At 34.1% G+C, this 24,808-nt stretch overlaps 1 protein-coding gene across 1 annotated transcript in view; it reads right to left on the minus strand.

The window, feature by feature from the left end:
• LOC142342139 (uncharacterized) overlaps window positions 1–24,808 on the minus strand; it is a 95,859-nt gene that overhangs the window by 13,178 nt on the left and 57,873 nt on the right. Inside the window, exons 8-11 of the mRNA XM_075393339.1 lie at window positions 22,578–22,848; window positions 21,463–21,620; window positions 11,097–11,355; window positions 5,397–5,614 (exon numbers count right to left, since the gene is read on the minus strand). Of these exons, the coding sequence (XP_075249454.1) occupies window positions 5,397–5,614; window positions 11,097–11,355; window positions 21,463–21,620; window positions 22,578–22,848 (906 nt within the window). The remainder of the gene's footprint in view (window positions 1–5,396; window positions 5,615–11,096; window positions 11,356–21,462; window positions 21,621–22,577; window positions 22,849–24,808) is intronic.

Raw genomic sequence — 24,808 nt, forward strand, 5'->3', positions numbered from 1 at the left:
AATATTCTCAGAACCACAGGGAGCAAACGTATTCTTGGGTTAAATCAGGCAAGATTTAGCAACATGAAAAAGGATAAAACAGAGTGTATGTACTTGTATAAAACTGTTGAACATGAATTATAAGTTTTGTTGCATCTTGAACTTATCAAAGCGAGTTGTTCGCAAATTTCCGGTCATCTTAAGCAAACATTTACTTTAGATAAACTACAGCGCATAGACAAAATTCTACGCCCACTAATACGCTTATACGTTAGGTCAAAATGTTCGAAAAGGAACGACACGTCACGTTTTGCTGATAAAAAACTGATAAGGTTGAGTACCCTCAAGCACAAGAAAAACCATCAGACGCGAGAGAGCGAGCCTGAGAGAAAGACTGACGAGGCTGAGAAACAGCAGTTCGTCAGTAAAAGCGTGAGAGAGAAAGCTCAAGTGGAGCAGTTGATTCTCAGAGGGAGAAAATTGTAGTTGTTTAGTGAGTTATTTGCGAAAGAACATAGTTTGGCAGTTGCAATGAGTGAAACTGCAACGTTTTTCAAAATTGTTGATTGCGAAGATTATAAGTTTCTGGCCAGTAACATAGCTACTGGGAGGCAGAACTTATTTTAGTTATCGGTGAAAAGAAGTAGAGTGACGGATTTGTGGATACTTGCGGAGAGATTGATTGAATTGGTTTGATTTAGTGTGGATCATTAATTAGTTTTGATAGAAAAAATCCTTTTGATTGTTGAACTTACTCAATTAACTGTCTCTGGCTATAACATTATTTGTTGCTGGTATTACATATTTTGATTATTAATTCAATTATCTAGAGGGAAGTTTTCAAGCAGCCGAAAGAGCAACAATTTTTGGGGACAACACAGTACACTCCTGACAACAAGAGGAACTACCAAACAAACCTTTCGGAATTTTGATAGAGTTTTGGGCGCTAGCCAGTCCCCAGCTAGAAGCCTTCTAACGACAAAAATACAAAATTCTACAAACTTATAGATGTGTTTTTATGAATTTGATAACGGTTCCTTGTGTACTGTTTTATTTTCTCTGCATTGCAGTATTTTCCAGACAGTTCTTAATTCTAAAATTTTTGGCCTGAGGGTACTTCGTTAAAAATTTTTTGGTTCCGGTATTTTTCCAGAAACATATGCATCTTTCATTTTCCTCAGATTTATTGAAAAACTTTGGGTCAAATAACGTCTGTTTTTAGTTTCAAGGATGTAAAGACGGTCCTACACAAAGGGCACTTCATATTTTTCAACTTAGGTGATATAATCTTAAACGAATTTTTAGGTATTATTGATCGTTTACTTCTGAATCCGTTTCCGGTTTCCAGTAAGGTTCAAGATAGCCTTTTGAAGGATGTATAGATGGTGTGGTGTCATGTTGGTCGTGATCTGTTTTCAAAATTTTTTGATGCTTTTACTAGATTTTCGGTCATCAGTTTTTGCATTAATTGACGTGGTTTGCCAATAATAGTTTAGGAATTTTTTCCAAAAATTTCTAATTTCCTGGAGTTTGAAGTTTCTATGTCATTAAAAACCAAATTTAACGGAAAATTTAGTATTTAGGATTGCAATTTTCGCCAAAAATATTTTTAAAAAGCCATTAGCTCCAAAGGTTTTGCTGCCTCAGTGTTCACTAACGCAGCATTTCTAAAAGCATCAAATTTAAAACCACTAACTTCTGGGCTTGAATTCATATTGAGAGAAATAAAAAATGCGAGTGTTGTTTCTTTTTTGTCTTTTATTGGGGTTCTGATGTCAAACTTGACGCTTGAAATCCTAATTGTTTTTTGCAAAAACAATTTTGCAAATTATTACGCCAAACTCCGGCCATGAGATGTTGATGTATCGGCCATGAGTTATTGCCACTGGAAAACAAACCGTGTCACAAATACTTTATGCCCATACATTATTTTTTTTCATTTTAGGTTGTCATTGTAGTACAGTGAGTTCAAGATGTGCTCATGTTTTTCGACAGCTACATGGAACGTTTTGTGTTTGTTTTTGGGGCACATTAATTTTTCCCAGAATTCTTATGCTCTTTGGCAAAAAAACTGTAGTCGATTGACCATAAAAGGAGCAAAGACTATAAATTTCATCAAATTATAGAGTTTGAATGACAATTAACTGATGAAGCGAGTAAAATTCATCGAAAACAAAAAAATTTTAATTACTTTGATAAAACTTTGGTTGCATTAAAATTATAACAAAATTTCAATTCAGCCATTTTATACCTTAATTATGAAACTGTTTCAGAACAGAGTTATAAAAAAATTTTTAATATAACTTCGTAACCTAAAAATTGCTAACAAAAATGTTGCGACAAGGCACCTTCCAATGCATTGATATGAAAACCAGAAAATAGATCAAAAGGACAACAGATCGAAAAAAAAATGGGACAATAGATCGAAAATAATCTCTATTCTAAGTGGTTGAAATTGGGCAATATTTAAGAGCTGAAATAAAGTTACCACATTATGGGCAAGCATCGCGAGCCATGGCCATGCCTTAGTGGCCCGTGGGACTTGATATGAATCTATCACAACCGAAAAATATCACAGCAGAACATGTTATATATGTCTATTAAATGAGCGCTCAAATCTGATTGGCTAATACGTAACTTGATAATTTAATTTTCGATCTATTGTACAAATTTTCTCTTTCGATCTGTTTTCTTTCGATCTATTGTCCTAGCACCGTCACGTTGATTGCTATGCGAGCACCCGTGTTTATCAATTGCCCTTTAAACGGAAAAACGCGAGGGGTTATAAGAGTGTAAATACTTGTATACTCAGATGCAGAGCAAGTACTTAAGTATCTTAAGTTAAACAAATTCTGCTTTCAGACAGTCCATTATCATTACGTTTTTAAACTGACAACAATGAATGAGAACAGTAAGTTTGAGATTTAACCCGGAAGGTTTAATGTATTTTTTGACAGCAGATTTCGTTACAAGAAAAATTTAGTCATAAAAAAAGAGTTATTAATTACCAATGCGAAAACAAAAAAATGGCTGCTCCATTCAACTCATTGAATTTAGAAAAAAATAAAAATACACGAAATACATTCGATCACTGCCACAACTCAGATTTAGGATACATAGCCAAAGTTTAGGCAAAACATTTTATGTGCGATTGAAAAAGGTTCCTCATTAAAAATCTCCAAATATGACTTAATTTGAACAATTTGACAAATTTAAAGAAACTAATAGAAAATCTTTTGTGGAATTTGAAATCTTTCAAAGTACGTTTCTTAAACTGAAAAAACATTGATCCGATAACTAAAAGCGGACGAAAGTTTTGCTTCTAAAAATTGGCAAAAACTTCCAGCCCCGCCGCAAATACAGATTACTGGCAATGCCCGAACGCACAAACTTTGAGACGCAAAAAATATTATCAGCAAGGTTGATAAAACTTGTTAACATATTTGGAACAACGTTGGTTTTGTTTGTCAAAAGTTTGAATAATTTTTGCTAATTCTGTGATCATATAACTGTTTTCGATTAACGGTGGCTTTTTGTTCGTTGAAAGAATTTGCCTAATGTCTACAATTTTAATGCTCGCCTAGTCGAGTTTGGCCTATACCCCTTAAAAACAATAGTTTCCATTGAACTCTATAAAAATGCATTTTTGGCTGATTTTTGTAAATTAATTACCCAGTTGTCTATGAGTCTATGCCAGCGATCTGGGTATTTTCAAGGCGTGATACCGTTTTAAATGGTAATCAGATGATTGCATGACCGCTTGAATTTAACTTCAATGATAAATCCGTTTATGCTCAAAACTGAGCGGTGGATCAATGCGAGAAATTGGGCATTATTTAAGAGCTGAAAAAAATTTACCATATTATGGGCATGCATCGCGAGCCATGGCCATGCTTTAGTGACCCGTGGGATTTTATATGAATCTATCACAACCAAAAAAATATCACAACAGATAATGTTATATATGTATATTACATGAGCGCTCAAATCTGATTGGCTAATACGTAACTTGATAATTTAATTTTCGATCTATTATAAAAATCATCTCTTTCGATCTGTTTTCTTTCGATTTATTGTCCTAGCACCGTCACGTTGATTGCTATGCGAGCACCCGTGTTTATCAATTACCCTTTAAACGGAAAACCCGAGGGGTTATAAGAGTGTAAATACTTGTATACTCAGACGCAGAACAAGTACTTAAGTACCTTAAGTTAAATAAATTTTGCTTTCAGACAGTTCATTATTATTACGTTATTAAACTGACAACAATGAATGACGCAAGTAAGTTTGAGTTTTAAAGCGGAAGATTTAATGTATTTTTTGACAGCAGATTTCGTTACAAGAAAAAAACAGTCATAAATAAAGAGTTATTAATTACCGATGCGAAAACGAAAAAATGGCTGCCCCTTTCAACTCAGTCATTGAATTTAGAAAAAAATAAAAATACACGAAATACATTCGATCACTGCCACAACTCAGATTTAGGATACATAGCCAAAGTTTAGGCAAAACATTTTATGTGCGATTGAAAAAGGTTCCTCATGAAAAATATCCAAATATGATTTAATGTGAACAATTTGACAAATTTAAAGAAACAAATAGCGCATTTTTGTGGAATTCGAAACATTTCAAAGTATGTTTCTTAAACTGAAAAAAAATTGATACGATACCTAAAATCGGACGAAATTTTTGCTTCTAAAAATTGGCAAAAACTTCCACCACCGCCGCAAATACAGATTACTGGCAATGCCCGAACGCACAAACTTTGAGACGCAAAAAATATTATCAGCAAGGTTGATAAAACTTGTTAACATATTTGGAACAACGTTGGTTTTGTTTGTCAAAAGTTTGAATAATTTTTGCTAATTCTGTGATCATATAACTGTTTTCGATTAACGGTGGCTTTTTGTTCGTTGAAAGAATTTGCCTAATGTCTACAATTTTAATGCTCGCCTAGTCGAGTTTGGCCTATACCCCTTAAAAACAATAGTTTCCATTGAACTCTATAAAAATGCATTTTTGGCTGATTTTTGTAAATTAATTACCCAGTTGTCTATGAGTCTATGCCAGCGATCTGGGTATTTTCAAGGCGTGATACCGTTTTAAATGGTAATCAGATGATTGCATGACCGCTTGAATTTAACTTGAATGATAAATCCGTTTATGCTCAAAACTGAGCGGTGGATCAATGCGAGAATTCTTTGAGATCCAATATTAACATAACCTGAGGTTCCAGCTTAAAACGACTTCTCATTTAATTATATTCGTGCGTTACATGTCCAATTAATATGGGGGGGGGCGTGGTCCAATTAATATGCACCGTCTAAGCTGTCTTGGGGTGGGGGGGGGGGGGGGGGCACAAACGGAAAAGTTCCCTCATCAGATATAACATTGCGGTCAATCGGTGTGTGGTCAACCTGGGTCGTGAGGCAGAAATGCCAGTATGATTTCCCGGAAGGCGAGAAACAGTTGTCTGTTCGCCAGCGATTGGAAACTCGTGTTAAGCATTCCCAGCCTCCGTCTTCGTTTTGGTACATGAAGTTCTCAATGTCGTATTTCTCGTAGAGAAGCAAAGCATGTGCTGAGTCGGTTGGGTTGTCACCCATGTAGTTACCGATCGGAGTTTTGCATTGAACTGAAAAAAAACTATTTGCGTCAAAAAATATTTGACTCGGGGGATTGTGAAAGATTATATATTTTTAGTAGAACTGCCCCTTAATTGAGGGCTTGACTTTATGGTAAGACTTAACTAGTCGAGGGTGAGGGAGAGTGGGGGGGGGGGGGGTGCAGATTATAAATATTAACTTCAACTACATCGCCGGGACCCTAGTTCTTTTCATGCCAAAATGACAGGATAAATTCCGGATCTTATTTGTTTGTGCCCCCGTTACATTTTGCACCACAAGTTACAGAGCACTCGTCTGTATATAGCCTTCTTTTTGAAAATCATTGTTTGCCGAGAACAGAACAAAAGAATTACAAAAAATTCTGCGATTTTCTGGTTTTTTTGTTACATCCGTCTTTTGTTAGGCACACTGAAAATTAATTTGGTTAATGTAAACTTATTCTTATTTTTCTTTCTTGCTTTTGAGTGAAAATTGTCAGCTTTGAGGAAGTTAAGATCAAAAACTTAAAGATCATAACAGTTTTTTCGTGTTTTTGTTGCTACAGGATTTTCGAAGTTTTCAACAATTTTTTCCAACAACCCATATCTCATTTGAAGTAATGGGCCAAAACACTGTTATTTAAGATAAAATGACGAAATATATTTCACTCACTGGTCTTTGACGTTTGTTGTTGGATTTTGCAGGGTGAGGCTCAATGAAGAGGAAATTTTTTACTATCAAAACTTCTAAATCATTGTACAGCCTATATAGAAAATTATAGCAAATTTTTCTATATCTTTTATATAAAAATTGCGCAATCCATTGCACCCTTCAATTAGATTTTTCTGTATTGAGAACAAAAAAATTACAGTTTTTGTTCAAAATTACATCCATCTTTCTGAGTTTTGCGAATGAAATATTTCTTTTTTTTCTTTTTTCTCTGCAGTCAAATGTTTAAGTTGTTGTTGTTTTTGTTGTTGTAGCTGTAGCGCAGAGAGCTGCCAATCGCAGGTAATTTAAATTGTTGTTGTTTTTGTTGTTGTAGCTGTAGCGCAGAGAGCTGCCAATCGCAGGTAATTTTGGCGGGATACCTGCGCTTAATCTTACTGCCGCTTTTAACTAAAGCCTTAGTTGAATTTTTAACAAAGAAAAACAAATATATTAGTAGTGGTGCGACTGTCTTTCCAAAATATGATTGTGGTGCGGCAACTTCTCTACCTCTACGCCATGGGGAATGATATGCGGTCCCGGGGGTTAGGGAGTGCAGGCGGTGCATCGGAAACATCGGGGAAAGGGTTAAGGAAGACGGATTACTGTGAGCAGTGTGATGGTGTCAAGTTGATTGAATTAAGTACAGTCAGTTAGCCATTTCTACTAGACTTTCCCACAAGTCAATCACTTTCAGGTCTGTGTGTTCTTACTGCAGTTGAAAATGTGTTCTACGTCATGTGTTGCTACTTCACATCTGGGACAGCGGTTATCCCTATTTTTACAAATCTTAATCAAGTAAGAAATCAGCAGGGGGCAGAATCCAGTTGTCAGTTGTGCTAATTGGATACATGGCAGCGTTTTTTGTTCTTTTGCTATCTTCGGTAGAAGTTTATCAAATTGTTTTTCGTCCTTTTTTTCAACTGAGTATAGGCCGTGTGTTGATGGATACTTTTGCGGGCGTTATTGTTTTCTTTAAGATTTAATTGTTTTTTGTCTGCCTGTTTTTTCACGCAGTCCCTATAAGTGTCATTTAGTGTCGGTCTTTTTGGAAGAAAACTTGTTGAGGAGGTTGTTTTAAAATCAGAACGGGGACCCTGATAACGACCGGCCAGAAAATGCTCTGCTAACATTTCAGTGTGAGCTTTAACATGCTGCATTTGACCCTCCTCGACAAATGCATTGATGTCCAAATTTTCACACCGCCAATAACTGTGCAATGAGCAGAGTTTTGTCGTGTTTGCGGGCTGTTCCAGTTTGTGTTGCTGATTGTCGAAGCCGAAATGGGAGCACCATAATTTGGGACGCTGTGGCCGATAGCTTTGTAAGTCACTGAGAGTGTCTTTTTTTGTGCAGCCCCAGTGGCTACCAGCAATCATTTTCAGGATGGTATTGCGCTTTTGTAGTTTCTCTTCAGTGCTCTTTACATGTTCTCCAAAGTTAAGCATACGATTGATGATGACACGAAGTACTTTCAGTTTAGATTTTACTGTTGTTGATGAATTGTTGATAGTTAGGTGTGGGTAAAAAATCTTCTCCTTGCTCCAGCTTGTGAACACAGTTGCAATTGATTTCTCAGTTGGTAACTTATTTTTATCTGGTCGTGCAAAATGTTTAGGTAGAAAGTTATTATATCACCTAATTTTTCACCCTGTGGGTAATATGTAGTTAAAGTCATATCATCAGGGTAAGATATGATGTTTATATCTTTAGGGGGTAGAGGCAGCTTGCTCATGTAGATGTTGAAGAGCATCGGTGATAATGCATTACACCTTTGAGGGACACCTTTTTGACTGGTCTCCATTTTGAAGTTTTATTGTTAGACTGTACATAAGAAAACCTGCCATGTAAGTACGAAGCGAACCATTTTTTGGTGGAATTTGGTAGTGGTGCTCCGAGTATGTCTCTTAGTATTAGGTTTTGATCAACCGTTTCAAGAGCGGCGGTGAGACCTAAGGCTACTAGTGTGGTACGGTAGCAACGTTTCTTTTGACTAAGGCCTTTTTCTAAATCGTTGGTGAAAATAGTGAGAGCTGTCGTTATGGAGTGCTCAGTTCTTAGTTTCTAAGTCACGTCTAATAGTTGTTGACAGTATTTAAAGCTATCGCTGTGGAGTGCTCAGCTGAAATGTTTAAGTCATTCTTCTGATGACCATATTCTGATTCATTATTACCATGCAATAAATGTGTCATCATTTCTTTAGAAATCGTGGAGTTATTATGTGAGGCTTTTTCCCCGAAAAAAGAAAACAAAATTCTTACTAAGCATTCAAAAGAAGTTTAAGTTGTATCATAATAAAGCTCTTGTAACGCATAGTTTTCTCCTGTATACATATCAGAAAGTTTATAGTTAGAATATATACAATTTATTTAAAAAATTGCAAGTTTAATTGATTCAATTTATCCATTCAACATTCTAATTCTTAATCATATTGGATGATTTCTGATCGCACATTTTGTGATTGCTAGAAAAGACCAACTTAAGGAGAGAACAGTTTTCAAACCTGCTTTTTTAGATTATATAAATAACCACAGAGCCTCAAATAGGACTTCATTGCTCATAAAATGGAGCCCTTTTTAAAAGCAATGGATGCGAGTGCGCTGCTAGGTGACGTAAGTGTTTACACTCCTGGTTTCGAATTTTTTATTAGAAGAACCCTTGACGATGGCTACGAAAATACTGACTGGACTGATTCGACGGTATCAACTCGGGATTTGCAGTGAGGGCTCTAGCTTTTGTATCCTGTGTGGAGTGGCCTTGAAGATAAGAACAAACATTCTGAAACTTAGTTGCGAGGAATTTGCAAAAAACGGGTTTTTCGCAGCACATGAGTGTTTATTATGTCCATTTTTACAATAAAAAACATACTTTGGGCGCTCAGATCTTTTGTTTTCTAATTTAATATTTATTTTAAAATTTTGAGCTGAGCATTATAAGTTATAACAAATTTGAACTATGGTTTACAAGTGAGTATCATTGAATTTGTTTCTACTTGCAGTTTATCTAAGGCAGTGGTGGACTTTTTGTTTTTGCTGATCAACAGATTTGATTTATCCCACAATTTTGGTTTTGCTTGGCATTTGGCATCTGTCCTGTGAACTTTTTTGACAAGACTGTGCTTGTATAAGTTAATATGTTTGATCTGATGATGAATTAGATAAATAACGTGAAAGAGTGCAAGTCGACACCAGGCTAACTTTCTGCTTTAAAAGTCTGAATAGACTAAAAAAGAATAATTAGGCACACTAGAAATTTTCAGTTTTATAGTTTTCATTCAATGCATCTTCTGGAAATCCAATTGACGCTTTCCGCTTGTAGGCATCTAGAATATTCAACATATTGGAGTCGTGTAAGTCTAAAATAATTTTTTTTGCGAAAAGTGAGATTTTTTGCTGTTCTCAAATATTATCACTTGCCAATGATAGATTTTTGAGCGAATGAAAACTGCAAAGTACACGGGAGACGGTTTTTAGCTTTGATGTGCACTTTTATTACAATTTGACTTAATCAAAGATTTCTTTAATTTTGAACAATTTTTTGTCTAATTCGTCGGTTGTTATTTAACCTCAGATTTTTTGTTTTTGTTGTTTTGAGTTGTTTTAGTACAAAAAATTACTCCACAGGAGACAATTACATTAGTATACAGATCTGATGCAAAAACGTTCAATTTGGAACAAGAATTTGCATATTCGGTTCATTTTTTTTATTCTGTGTATATTTTTAGATGTCATGAACGCTCTTTTAATGCATGATTATCAGGGGAGATAACAATACACTTAGCAGCAATTCTCAAACGAGTAATTTTCAAGAAAGAGCGTGATCGCGTCATGATTTTAAATTCCGTGATCACCAGATTTGTCTTTGACGTGGGTCGATTTTTAGCAGTCCTTCTTAGCATGCATGTTCTTTGCGGGTACAAATTTTGACCGGTACCTTGAATTCAAGGACCTTTTAGCAAAGTTTGACATCTTGGGTTTAAAGTCGAGGACATGATTTTTTGCATTAGTTGTAGTTACTTCACTAATCCATAACCGATAATATTCCTCAAAAATCTTGCAAGGTTCTTGTAAGGCTCTTGCAAGATGGTACATAACCATACGGAGTCTTGAAAAATTATTGCAAAATAACCGCCTTTAGACAAGAAAATTTTAAGACAACCGTATTTCTCTCAAGATTCCTGCTATTTGCTCGTCTAGCTTGCAAGATTCCTGAAACATAGCCATCTCTTGTTTTAAAAAAAACATAATTATCCTTGATAGCTAATTTGGTAGTTTTGTTCATGAGAGTTGATGTAAGAGCATCAACATTTGACACCATAGGTATCGCACTAATGTGAACAGCCGCTAAAACAAAGAGATCACTGAGATCTTGAGAAAACTGGCTAAGTCACTGAATATTTTGGCACTGATATATTACAAAATGTTTTTTTTCTGTGGATGTGCGAACCTCAACGAGCATCTCCAAACTACCATGGCAAGAGGCTATGCACCTCAGACGAAACCAGCTAGAATTTTACCAATTACTCAGGAAATATTGAATTATTAAGATTACTCAGTTGTCGCAAGTTAGGAAAGAGCAAATTCTTAAGATAACTTAAGTAATATTAAATTCTTATGAAAAAAAAATTGTTGAGAAACTTCAAATGCTGAACAAATATTTAATGCTCAAAAATTAAATGATTACTAGTCACTTAGGATAACTGAGTTGTCGCAAGCAAGTTATATTACAAATTTGTTCGAGCTGATTACAATTTTTTTGGTGTACCTCTCGGGCGTTATGAGAGTTTATTAGTGGAAATTTTACCATTGTCGTATGTGACGTTTCTGTTGGAAATCTGAACTGTTTGCATACTCGGAAGTAGAGCGTACTGCACGTATGCAATATCTGCGAACTCGACACCACCTCCCGCATATGAGATTACATTGATTGATTTCACATTGAACCCCATCAACCCAGACTGGACCTCGAAGCCACGTTCGAAGTTTTCGTCTGGTTCAGTCCAGCACAAGAAGAAGTACTGGGTTCCCTGAGTGTAGTCACAGTCCTCAAACACCCATTCGTCCTAAATTTGCCAAACTAGCTGAATGATACTCAAGCATAAATTTTGTGAAAGAAAAAAAACATCCTTTTTTTTCAGAGTGACCAAAACAATTTTCCATTTTGTTTTGCTGTCTTTTGATTAGACGTAACAAATAATCTAACTTTCAAGATCAATTTTTGCCATCTCAGAAGTTGCGGATTGGACTCGTAAGTTCTTAGTAAACTAACACTGTCATTAAGGGATGATTGTACAATTGATGACTTCCAGGTATTGACAGATTTAAATGAGGCCGGTATTGCTGTGCTAACAATTACAAAAAACCATAGCTGCATTATCTCTTTCACCAATTAGATTAAAAATGAGGAACGTCATCTCAATTTTTAAATATTGCACTTTGGCAGACGCGATCAAAAAACAACTTATTTGGAATCAAATTTCAGCAAAACGGAACAAAACGGCTTCGTTGTTTGTATTGTAATCTGCCGAAGTTCTCAACGTTTCGTTGCTCATTTTTTAGCTTTCCAAACTCTTCGATCCTGATTGATGTCAACTCACGCTCATTCTGTGTTAGCTTTTTTGTAATAGTTTGCTAGGGGTTTTAAGTCAATGATTAAAGGTTCACTGAACTTTCCCAAGTGTTGAGCGGAGCCTAGGAAAGATATCACGGCTAAAAGTGGCTATCGTTTTTAAGTCAATGATCTAATTCAATGTTTGTGGATATGATAGCCTTACGAATCTATCTCTGATTTAGATACACGAGCTTTATCAATCGAAGATCTATGTTCTGTTACTTAGTTACTGAGTTTTTCCCACCAATGTTGATCAAAGTACTATGCTTAGTTGTGTCAGAGTATTGTCCGATTTTTTCTAATGATTTTTTTTACGTATTGATGACAAGTTTAGAGGTTTATCTGCACTTTCGGAGACGTTGACTGGCATTTGAGAAACTGCATCATTAATAGTTGCTTTTTACCCCTTTCTTGACAAGTTTAGTTCAGCTGCAAATACAGCCAATAATTCAAGGTCAACTTTATGCGTCTAAACTTAGACTAAACTTAGGAAGTAGTCACTGCTAAATTTTTTCTCCCCAATAACTTTCATACTTTCCATCAGTTTGTTTAGTTTTGTTCACAATTCAATCTGAAGCTGTAGAATTTTCATATTCTTATATGATCAAAGGTCCAAAATTCTGGTCAACCAGTTTTGTCAAACAAACCAAAAAAGGGATCATTATTTGGTCAGGCTCTTTAATGATGTCGTTAGGAAAACGGCTAAAAACATCCCAGTTTTTTAAAGGAATTTGATAAACTTAAATTATTAGCAAATTTTAAGGGAAATGAATAGCTCTCTTAAACAGAGTTGACTCCTTCAGTTGCAGTTTTGATATACATAAAGATCACAAATTATCCGAGATCCTGCTAGAAACATTAATTGAGCTTTCAAACAGTTTTCTCCCACAAAAACATCAAACAAGGAACAAAAAAGTGAAATTATTGACACAGAGATTGAAAAAAAGAGGGCAAAAACGGAAGCTTTTTGGAGAGGTAATTAACAACAAAATCCCAAGCAGAAAGGAAAGCGTATGAAAATTAAGCGAAATTTGTTAGAAGAGTAAACAAAAAAATATTCAAAAATGTTATGAGAAAAAAAAATTCCAATGAAGCCGGAAACGAGAATTGTAATATCTTAAATTTTGTAAAAAGATGCTGTAAACAAAAGCTCAAATGATGAAACAGCAGAAAAAAATTTCCTTGAGAAGAACAAAAAAAACTTAATTTCTATATTAAAGTTGTATAATCAACAAAACAAACTCAAAAAGCTTTAAATAGTCAATTTTTCCACAAAAACTGAATAGAATAATGTCAATGGGACAATTGCAATCCCAGAGAAAATATGTAGCACAGATTTCTATAACTTTAATTGTGTCTTTTTTAAATCCGTATCAAAAACTCTTTCATCAGCTCCAATCTCTAAACTCAACAACAATGAGGGCATTTTTTGAAGCCCTTGAAAAATTATAAAGCCAATTGACGAAACAAACTATTCTGAAAAATACATACCTACATCCTTTCTACCATTTATTGTAAAACCTTAATTTTTGATAGTGTAAAAAGTTATTAGAGAACATTAACTTAAATAATGCCCAATTTGGATTCCGATTAGGTCGGAGCATTGCAAGCGCCAATGCTACTTCGTTAGAGGATATCAGAATGACTAAAAAATGTTTTCTATACGTCAAAAAAAATCATTTATCTAATGGAAGCATTGGACATAGTTGACCAATGCATCTTTTTAGAGAAATGCGCGGAGCAGGGCTTGAAGGGAACGTATTAATTGTATAATCAAGTCGTTCATAAACAACAAAATTCACTTTGAAAAAGTAAACGTAAAAAATTCCAAACCAAGGAAGACAACTTTGACGTACGTCAAAATTACATTCTTGTTCCGCTGCTATTCCTCTGTAGAAATTTTACATCTCGCTTAACCTTGAAGAAACAAATGTATATCTCAAGGCCGATGATACAGCTATAAAATGCAAGCATATATAAAAAACAATAACTATTAACCACCAACTAGATTTAAATAGTATTACAATTTGGCTATTGCAAAATAAGCTAATATTGAACGTAAAAGAAACGCAGACTTTGGCCATAGAAAAGGAAGAGGGGCACGCAAATCAGTAACTTCTCAATGAAGTCGAAAACATTGAACAGTATAAACAGTTTCAAATAACAGGTGTCCTTGTGGATCACAGCTTAATCACAAGGAGCAAAAACCAGTTCACTGCTATGTTCTGTGAGAAAGTTTCTCAAAATAAGGCAGATCATCAACAAATCTAAAACCTTATTGCAGTCAGAAATTCAATATGGCCCCCTAGTTTACAGTGCAGTGCGACTAACAAAAGCGTCTCATAACTTATTGATGACAAAAATAACAGATACTTCAAAAAGATCATTTTCTGAGGAAAAATTTGTTTCGAGCTCAAACTTACGCAAAATGATTGGAACCTACAACATGCTAAATCTACACATCGATCAGTTAAGAAACTTACTAAGAAAACTACCGAGAAACAAGTGCTTAATTAAAAATCACAAGAGTTTATCAATTAAAAGGGTTTGATAAAATCTGATGGAAGAAGTTGGGCAAATAAACACCTTAATAGTCTTTTCCCTAATATCATTGAAAACTCCTTCAGCGTTAATTTAAGAACCTATTCAACTGTTTATTAACTATGAACTCCACATTCTTAACAAATGTAACAAAAACTGAAGTGTAGACAAGCAAAAACAACTTGCTAAGGTCTTTCTGTAGAACGATGTTATTGGTTCTCTAGACATAAAAAATTCCATTTATGGTTAACCGGGCTTCATACTATCTCAAACTGCTGCTTTTTTGGTTACTGCATATTGACAACCCATATATCATTATTCCTGTTCCCAGAATAAGAATGAATTCTGAGATCATTTATCCTCCCCACATAGGCACCTGAGAACGATCCATAGGAGTCAATCATGCTATATCGGATTGCATTTAAAGTGCCAATTTGGGATTTGACTAAAACTATTTTAATTAATATCTTGTAATATGCCGATGCGTAAAAAATTTGTTCTTTATTTTATATCTCTTTGAACCTGATGTTGGATTTAGAACCATTGAATGTTAAAGTTTTGAATAAAAAAATATGGAATTGGTTGTTCATTAAATTGGTTCACCAGAGATGCGATCCGTATAAAATGGATTTTGTGCAAACATTGCAGTTTTTCAAGGAGGCTCTCCTGCTTAAATTACCAACAGTATGTTGAAAAAAAAAGAAATTGTTTTTTATTTACATATTTATTGAAAGTTAAAGGGGTCTTCTCGTTATCAAGTACTGTTTTCTGTAGCAACCTATTTTTCAATCTAATTTTTGTTCGATTTTTTTACATTCTTTTTGACCATTTTGCCTTTTTGATTAGGAATTTGATTTCTGCAAGCAATGGGAAGCTCATTAGTTTCCTGTGATTTGAACACTTTCTGTTTTCCGCTTTGAAATCCCATTTTTGGTCTTAGCATTATCTTTCTGCACAGTTGTTGCTTTTCTGGCTCCCCTATAAGCTTTGTTATGGGTCATTGAAAATTTTGTGTCATTCTTACGTGATGTTTTACTTGACATTTTTTCGCTTCTTCTGATTTTTTTCAAGTCAATGAGAGGTCAAATTAGACAGTTACGCACGGTGGAGCCGTTAAGGGAGCAATTGATCAAGTAGATTTAAAGTTGGATTTATTCTCAGATTAAACTTTAAAGTAGGTAGAGCAATTGATAATTGAACGATCTGCCGGTTTTTGAAGGCATTTTATTTTTCAAATTTCCAGCAATTTGACTCTTTTCTCGTTGTTTATCTTATCTCTTGATGTTTCAATTAAGGTTTTCAAGAGGTCAGATATGATCAAATTTAGCAGAGGGGTAATATTTTGGTTTTTATCAAAAACTAGTATGCGGTTTTTATGTTATATAAACTGTTTGTTTCAATGAAATATCACTGATTTCTTGGTTTAGCCGTTTTTAAGGTTTTTGCTGTTGTCTTTCTTAGCCTCATCCCTTATTTGTAGAAAAAACTTCTTAAAAATTTTAACAAAAATTACATAAATTTTTGATCGATATCTGTAGTTTCAACTACTTTGTGATCACAATTATCAGTATTTTGTAGTCTAGCCCAGTTTTATTATTTTTTGTTGTTCCGTCAATTTTCTTAATAACAACAGTTCGCATTTTTTCAAAATGGGGCATGAAAGTATTTAATTAAAGTTTTAGGTTGATTACTTTTTTATTTTTCCTTACAATGATTAATAATTTTATTATTAATAATTTTTTTCAATTTCGAGGTTTAGGTGTACATTTTGCTAATTTTCCCATTTTTGTCATGCCACAAATCCTGAACAATCTGTAGAGAATTTGAGAATTTTATATAGGCGAATTAACTGAACTTTTCTAAAACTTTTCTTAAGTTTTCCATAAGTTTGACATACATTGTTTACAAAAATTTTGCCCCTTTTTACATGCGTTTTGTTATTCTCCAAAATAATATCAATAATCAGTAAAGTAAGTTGTATCTATTAAGGAAAAAGGGTATTCAATTAATGACTCGAGCTCATAACGATGATTTTTAGGATTTTTGATTTTTTTTGATGCTCTCTTGCGGTATTTTCTTGTAAACTCAAAACTTTTCTTTTTGACCTTTTGTTGCCATAATTTAGTCTTTCTGTGGCCGTCAGTTTGTAATTGCTGTCAATTTTGTGGATTTATTAACCAATTTAGTCAATTTTTAAACCACGCTTTCATTTTGTTTTTTTGTCCTGTTTTAAATTAACGGTACCACTATGGTTTGTTTTATGACTTCCTAAGTCTCATGTTTTGTTTTGATTATGTTTTTAGGTATGTAGTTTTGAGCGTTTCCAAAACAGATTCGCCAAAAAAATCTGACTTTTGCCTAAATGTAAACTTTGCCCCTTTTTTGAATTGCCTGTTTTCGATTTTTCTAAGTTTGCTGTAATGTGTTTTCATTTAAATGATGCAGATTGTCAATATTTTTATAATGTGCTGGTTCAATTGATTTTCTTTTCAAAAATATCAAATGCCCGTAAGCTTTCTTTTCTCTCACAAGATTATGTGCTTTGTTGAATGCCATAGTTTGATGTTGCAAGAAAAATTGTTTGTCACTCAGGTCCTTAGTTCATTTAATTTTAAGGATTATAATTGGAGATTTGTCCTGTATTTTCTATTTCATCTGCTGATATGTTGCTTTGTGTTGCAGCAGTTCAACGCCATCTAGTTTCAGCCAAAAAAAAACGTCTGAGGTCTTAATGATTTTCGTTTCATCTGCTATTCTGAAATATATTTTTACTTTTCTTACTTCGGTAAATCATATCCAAAACCTATTCTTTATTCTTTTAGGAGTTGGTTCCCCAGTATTCCACGACAAAGTGCTTCCTAGTGTGGGTAGCGAGCTTTGATCTTTTTGTCAACTATCAACGCTTCACTTTTTGTTGCATATTCTTGCCAATAAAACTTTGTATTGTGAGAATAAGTTCAAGAAGTTTTCTACTAACATTCGAGCTCTAAACCAAAATTTTATAATTATTCCGCTTCGGGACTGAGCTATTTTCTCGTAGCATTATGTCGTTTCAACTATATTTTCCATGCTTTGTTTTCTAGCTAACGAATCTTCCAAGTTTGTTATCATGCAATCCAGTAAAATAGGCTAATTATCAATAGATAACACATACATACAGACTAGGCTGACGGATACATTACGTGAGTTCAATAATATAAAAGGTTGCAACAAAGCTCAGGCGATCACCATTTGTCTCTAGTTGCCCAATTCGAGGCATGTCTGACTGTAAATTTCAAGACAAGGCGGCTCGGTAATGTGCGATGGCACATAAGGTTCCGACCCCGCCCATCCACAATTTTGGCATAATTGTCTAACAAATGAGGAACAGATAGAAAAACACAAAAACTATTTTTTGCGAATCCCAAAAAAGCCCAAGTCTTTTTCAAAAAATTCTGTATGAACGATAAGATAGCCTCCAAAGCAAATAACTCAGTGGAGTAAAAATTGATGCATTAGATTGCTGTAATATGTCAATATTAAGAAAGCGAGTCAAGACGAACAGCAAAATCAAACAACAACAACAACAAACATTAATTACATCAAAAAATTTATGTGCCTCTTAAAAACTAAATTTAATAACAAAGTCAACATACCGTCAGATAAACCTAAAACTTAACAAAGAAAACTTATTAATCACCAGAAAACATATGCGACCAGTCCATAAAAAGGTTTGGTAACAATTATACAAAAAAGAACAAAAACAGTAAAGTAAAAAAAATTAACTTATTTTTTTGAAACAGTTAACTTCAAAGTAATTAATACCATTAGGAATCAATTAATGTTACCACAAATTTACGATTACCACTGCTTCTATAGAAGGGCATTAGGACCTGTCCTTATTCGTTTTTTAAAGCGGCTAAAAAGAACAACAAAGAACAAACAAAATTTCAAGTGAAACTTGCCAGAAAACGCTGTCAAAACCGTCAAGCCAAATTTTGGCACTCAAAATATATTTGATTGCGCCTTCTTCAAACAGCTATATTGTAGTACGTGGCCATTCATTAGTAAGACTAGGTAACAAGTAGACAAAAAAGCAAAGTGCTAAAGTATGTAATACTTTTATTTTTTTTTTCGAAACAAAATTACATTCAATGTCATGATAATTACAAAAAGAGCTATTTAAATAGGGTCGTTTATTCATGAAAAGGAAACCCTCGAGACCTGTAATTATCCAGAATATTTCTTGCATCTACAAAAAGAACGTCAGATATGACAAAAATCAAATTAATTTTACTTTTTTTGTGAAAAACCGGTGTCGAAGCCAGTAAGGTCATAACAAATTCTTTAAAAAACGATTTTGGGACACCAATCCCTTTTATTGACTTGACACCCATAATGTCAAATTTGACCTGTAATTAACTAACGAGATTAGGTAACAAAAAGAAACATAAAAAGAACAAAATTGCGAAGTTAAAAAGTTTTTTTTTTAATTTTGGAAAACGATTGTTTTCAAAGTCCTGAAAGCCATTGATTTCTTCAAGAAAGAGGCGTCAAGGCCCTTAAAACTATGATGTATATCTTTCAGGATTTTAATATGTTCAATTGTGCCTTATTCTGAATGCTAATAAGGTGACATGAGAACTGTCACTAATGTGATAATGTGACAAAATTAGATAACGTGAAAAACTGGCAAATATCAAAACAAACAAAAATCTGAAATCTTGTAGTATCAAAGCCAGAAAACAATAACTTCAGGCTTAAAACTGCAACCGAGATTAAATTTTAAATCAGTAGAAAGAAGAAGCAGTCTTTCTTTGCTGACACTAAGCTGGAAGTTGAACAAATTAAGAAAAAAATAAAGGAAAAGTTAATTAAGCCATTTTTTATTGAAAAGTCAATTATTTTTAAAAAAAGAAACGACCATGAACTTTCAATTAAAAAACTAAATGCATTAGCTTGGAGCTGCTTAGCAAGCGAATTGGTTGGACCTATCACTTCTGAGCTTTGATTTGATAAAAAAAGACCGACTGATTACAACCCAATTTTTTTTGGATTGTAACAGTCCAAGAATGGCCCAAAACTAGCCCTGCTAATACTTATTGTCCGTTAGTAACAATTGATTTTTCGAATGTTGTAGATATAGATAATTTGTTAGTTGAAAACTCAAAATAAATTCTGCATTTTTGATAATCAACGAGTAAAGTTAGCCAAAAACTGCAAAATTTTAACTACAGTGCACTCTCAGCGTACTCTGAAATAGAAATAGCCCCCCCTCTGAGTCTACAAAGATTGTATGAGTGTTGTTTGGGGGTGTACTGTCGGCAAATTTAATCAAAGTGGACTAAAGTAGCTTATTTCGTGCTGTTTTTGATGAAAAAGGCTATATGTTGTAATGTTTATCCAGATTTTCTGACCAAAAAAATTAAATCAAAACAATCAACAATGCTTGTTCGTCTTCAAAAATAAAATCAGCGACACTATTCTGAAAAATTATAACAAATTTTAGCAAAATTGACGAAAATTTAGGCAAAAATTCCGGAAAATGTGAAAAAAAACATCGTGAATTCACTCTTCTTTTCTCAGAAGTTTAAACCTCGATAACTCCCTGTAGAAAACGAAAATTAAAAAAATCTTTTTAATTCCATATTCTACGCTGGACGAACTTTCTATTGATACCAGTCTCAACTCTTTACGATGAATATATCGAGCGGCGAAAATTCACGGAACAAAAAAAACCCATTTGAGTATATAGTTCCTCCCCCCTCAAGAGGGTCGGAACAATTAAAGTCACAGACCAAAATGACCTCTGCACAAACATTTTCAGACCTTGGATGAACTCCGATCAGTCTGATCCGAGATCAGATTGACCTCTACTGATACAAGTTCCAGACCCATCGCCAGAATCAAGAACTTTTTCTAATCAAAGTGCTTGGAAAAACTTTGATCAGAATTTTGAGCTGTGCAATGTCGCCTCTTATTATGTCCTCTTATTATTACTATATTTTACTTGCAAAACAATTTAAAATTTATAAACAATAATTTAGAAAACTTACAAAGCTTGATAAGGCCGTATACGGCGCCGTACTAGGTTTGGTAATTTTTCAGATGTGTGAAAAGTTGTACCCAGTGCCAAAAATAATGAAAAATGACTTGTATGACAAGATCTTTATATATAAAATCGTTTTTAGGCGGGCAGACTATAAAAATTGGTTGTTGCATCATTTGGCTGCAGTGCCCTAGAAAACTTATTACAGCCTTATACAGCGCCGTACAAAGTTTTGTAAATTTTCTACGGCACCGTATAAGTCTTAGTAAGTTTTCAAAGTTTACGGTGGTCAAACTGGGTTTAATAGGCGCCGGACCCACCTGTAATCAGGCCGTGCGAGACCGAAACACCCATTGATTAGACAACATTAAGACTGAATTTGGCTGAGTTTGAACATTTCGCTAAACTATGTCTAATTTGCTCACAGTGTCCCCGTTTTGCGCCCCAATTTTTATCATACTTTTTATCATACTAAATTTATACTTGGACCTCGAACTGAGATTTTTTATTGATCTTTTGTAACCAAATTTCAGAGAATTTCTATTGAAGCGCAAAATAGAGCATATCCACACCTTCTCTATTTTGTAGGCAGTACTGTTGTTAAGCATGCATCCTAATTCTTTTTGAATGCAACATATGACCTAGACATTGATTGAAAAATTGCAAGAGGTCCTTGAAAGTTTCTAATAACTATGTACATTGTAAGCAATTGATTTCTGTGTGCGTTGTTTTTCTATACATAATATATGACTTTGAGAAAGTTTTACCGTTAAATTTGGAAAGCATTTTAAAAAACAAGACTTTTCTAAAGATTTGCTTGAAAAAAAGTTGCAAATAATTCCAACTACAACAAATTATTGTCTTCAAATTGGATTAGGAATTTTTGCAATTAATATATTTTTCCATGTCTATAGGGCAGTTCTCTGAGATTTTTAGTGTTCCAACCCCCCCCCCCCCTGCCACCTAGACATAAATAACAAACAAACTAACGTTTTCCGAATGGAAGCAGTGCATTTCTTTAATAAAGTCGTATATGGCGAAATGTTGGGCTGAATTAGGGGCGAGATACTTGTTGAAGTTTGCGAGCAGCATAGCACCCGTATCTTCTTCCCCATCAAACACATTCACTGGGTGGTATTGGGTTGCAACTAAAAATTGGCATGACTTATTAAAATTAAGGAAACTGTTTTTAAATTAAGGAAAAAAGTTTTTCGTCTCATCAGTCTGGATGATTAATTTAATGCATATTTCACAGACAGATAAGAGACTAATTATCTATATCAACAGATATATATCGAAAGAGGTGCACATGGGTTCAAATGCGAGATCAAAATCAGGTATATCCAGATGTATGTACAGAAGATAAACGGCGCACGAAGGGAGCACTCGCGTTCAAAATTACAGACTGGAACTTTTTTCGAAGAATTACTTGAAGTGAAGGTACTGAAAATTGATACCCCAAATTAGTTTATGGAAATATTATCAGATGCTTATTACTTATTGTGTTATTGTGCTCTTTTGCGGTTGAAATGATGTTCGTTCGAAGGTTCTAAAGTTTGAAACAAACTTCGATCACTTTTTCCAATCATATCGCACAGCAATGCTTTCGAATCAAATTTAAATACATTTCTTGGTACGCTTTATTTGGAGTACTAAAAGTCACTAATGTAATGGTTAAATGATAGCACAAATAAGTTTCCAATCAAAACAAGTTTTCTAATGCAATCTTTTCCGACTCTTAAGTGACAATTTTGTTTTGAAAATAAGAGGTTTTGACAAATTTACATAAAATAGTTTGTTAACATTACAATTAATTGCAGAAAGTCTGCAAAGTTGCCAGTTCTTGCTTTTTCTTGCGTTTTTTCTGCTTTGCAGTCTGTAGGCCTTTCACAATTTCAGCAATGACAAATCAGAACTGTCAAGTATTTTTTTAAAATATATTCGAAGAAATATATTCAACAAAAAGTTTTTAAGTTATAATTTTTTAAATTCCTCATTTGGTTTGAAATTGTTCAAACTCAAAACTTTGACAACAAATTCGAATGTGCCAACAATTGTAATACTATTTGCAAAAATTACAACCAATTACAATCAAGAAAACTTACGAGTTGGCAAGTTAGCCTGACAGACAGTCACAGTTTGGCTCTGTGGCATGATGAAGTACTTGTCTGGGTTGTAGCTGTATTGTATCACACCATACCTGTCCAGGTGTGTTGGTCCATCCACCATAAATGCAAACATGGATCGTGAAAAGTGTTCATCAAAGGTTTCTTTCATCTGGTTCAACTGGAACTCGCTCAGACCCGAAGCAGCAACTTCCACATGTTCCAAATAGACCACTTCTCTTTTGTCATAATAAAGATTAGCCCAGAGACCCTTAATATAGAACAACCTCTTAAGATAAGAAAATTTCTTTATAAAAAAATTGTCTCTGTAGTTGAGAACGATCAAAAACTCTTGAAAACTGGTCTCCAATTGGCCTGATCAGAGGTGACTTCGGTTCCTGACGATATCGAGGGATATTACCCAGGTTTTCATCCAGACCCAAATTGAGCTATGATCAGACCCAAGAGGCAACAATAAAGCAGCGTTCCAATCAGAGACTCATCTAAAGTCCGATGATTCTGATCAGAAACAAGGAGTCCAGCTGATATCAAATGCCGGTCCCCTCAAGAGGAAATTTTGCTTACCTGAAGACCACGACGTTTCTTATGGAAAGCTGTCTTAGTTCATCCATTGAGTCAGAAATATGAACTAAGGGGTATTGTAAATAAAATTTTTTTCTCAACAGTTAGGTTTCGTTTTCATTAGCAATATTTTTAGAATTGGCTTTTCCTTAGATGATTTTAATACTGCAAACACCAGTTTTTATGAAAAGAATATATTATAGCAAAATTAAGAGATTTGTTCATAATTAAAATCTTTCTCTGATAAGACTATTTTGAGCGCACTTGAGTCTGATCATAGTCTGATTAAGGTCTGGGCAATGGTCTGAAATTGAGTCTGGACCATGGTCTGAAGATGGTCTGATCATAGTCTGTTTATAGTCTGAACAATGGTCTGAATTTGGGTCTGATCATAAGCGCACTATAGTCTGGACAGTGGTCTGGCTTCGGTCTGATCAGAGGACATTTTGGCCTGGAACGTCTGATAAGAGATCATTTTGGTCTGGAAGGTCTGATCAGAGGTAAATTCGGTCTGGAAAGTGTGATCAGAGGTCATTTCAGTCTGCATAGTCTGATCATAGCTCAATTTGGGTCTGGACCTAAACCTGGGTAGACTCTTACATATATTATATATATATATATATATATATATATATATATATATATATATGTATGTATGTATATATATATATATATATATATATATATATATAAATATATATATATATATATATATATATATATATATGATTTTATAGAATAGTCTAAGAGCTTCCAGCAATGTTAAACAATGATTCATGCTATTTTCACATAATTCTCGTTTTCCTGCTCCGGTATTAATTGAACGCTGATGCAAGCTAACTGTCTCAATTTGTAATTATTTTGTGATAATATTTTGTGTCAATTTGTAAAAACCGTCTTTATTTGTTATAAATTTCCATGATGATTGTCGATCCAGTGTTGGTTAGCTTGTAAGATCGTAAAAATGACGATTGCATTGCATGATTATGTTAAAAACAATCCCAAAGTTATGCAGCAGTCAAATTATGTTATAAAACACTCTACTTGACTCGCTGTCACCTTGCGTTGCTTGTGGGGGTAGGACAGTGACCAAAATTGTAGACAGAAATGACTTGAAAATTGTAGACAAGAGAAGACAGTGAATATTGAGATTTTAGATTGATAACTTCTTTTTCCATTTTCATCAACTGAGACTAAACCAATTTTAGAGATAACTTAGATTAGCGCACTTGACAATACCTCAGCGACACTGGCTCAACTTCATGACCGTAATCAAAAGATATTGTTGATACGATAGATCTTTATTATAGTATTTGTGTAGACCTAAATCTGATTGACCACCTCAATTTGAAAAATCCAATTTTCATTTACTGTCCCATTTCTCAAAATGGCTAACATTGCACTGTTTCATTCGTTTGTCTATGTTTCATGGGATTTCAGCTAAATTGCACAAAATATCTTTGAATGAAATTTTCCCATTTTCAAATATACTTTTAATTGCTGAACTTGTTTTACTATGGCTCAGATATGATGATATTGTGGGAATATTGTGAGAACTTATGAGATCATATGCGATATCATAATTTTGTGCTTTTCATCGATTAGTATTTTGGCAGCACAGCAAAACATTTAAATTGGTAGCACAACTA

Source organism: Convolutriloba macropyga, chromosome 7, assembly GCF_964194025.1.
Source record: "Convolutriloba macropyga chromosome 7, txConMacr16.3, whole genome shotgun sequence".
Taxonomy (NCBI): Eukaryota; Metazoa; Xenacoelomorpha; order Acoela; family Convolutidae; genus Convolutriloba; species Convolutriloba macropyga.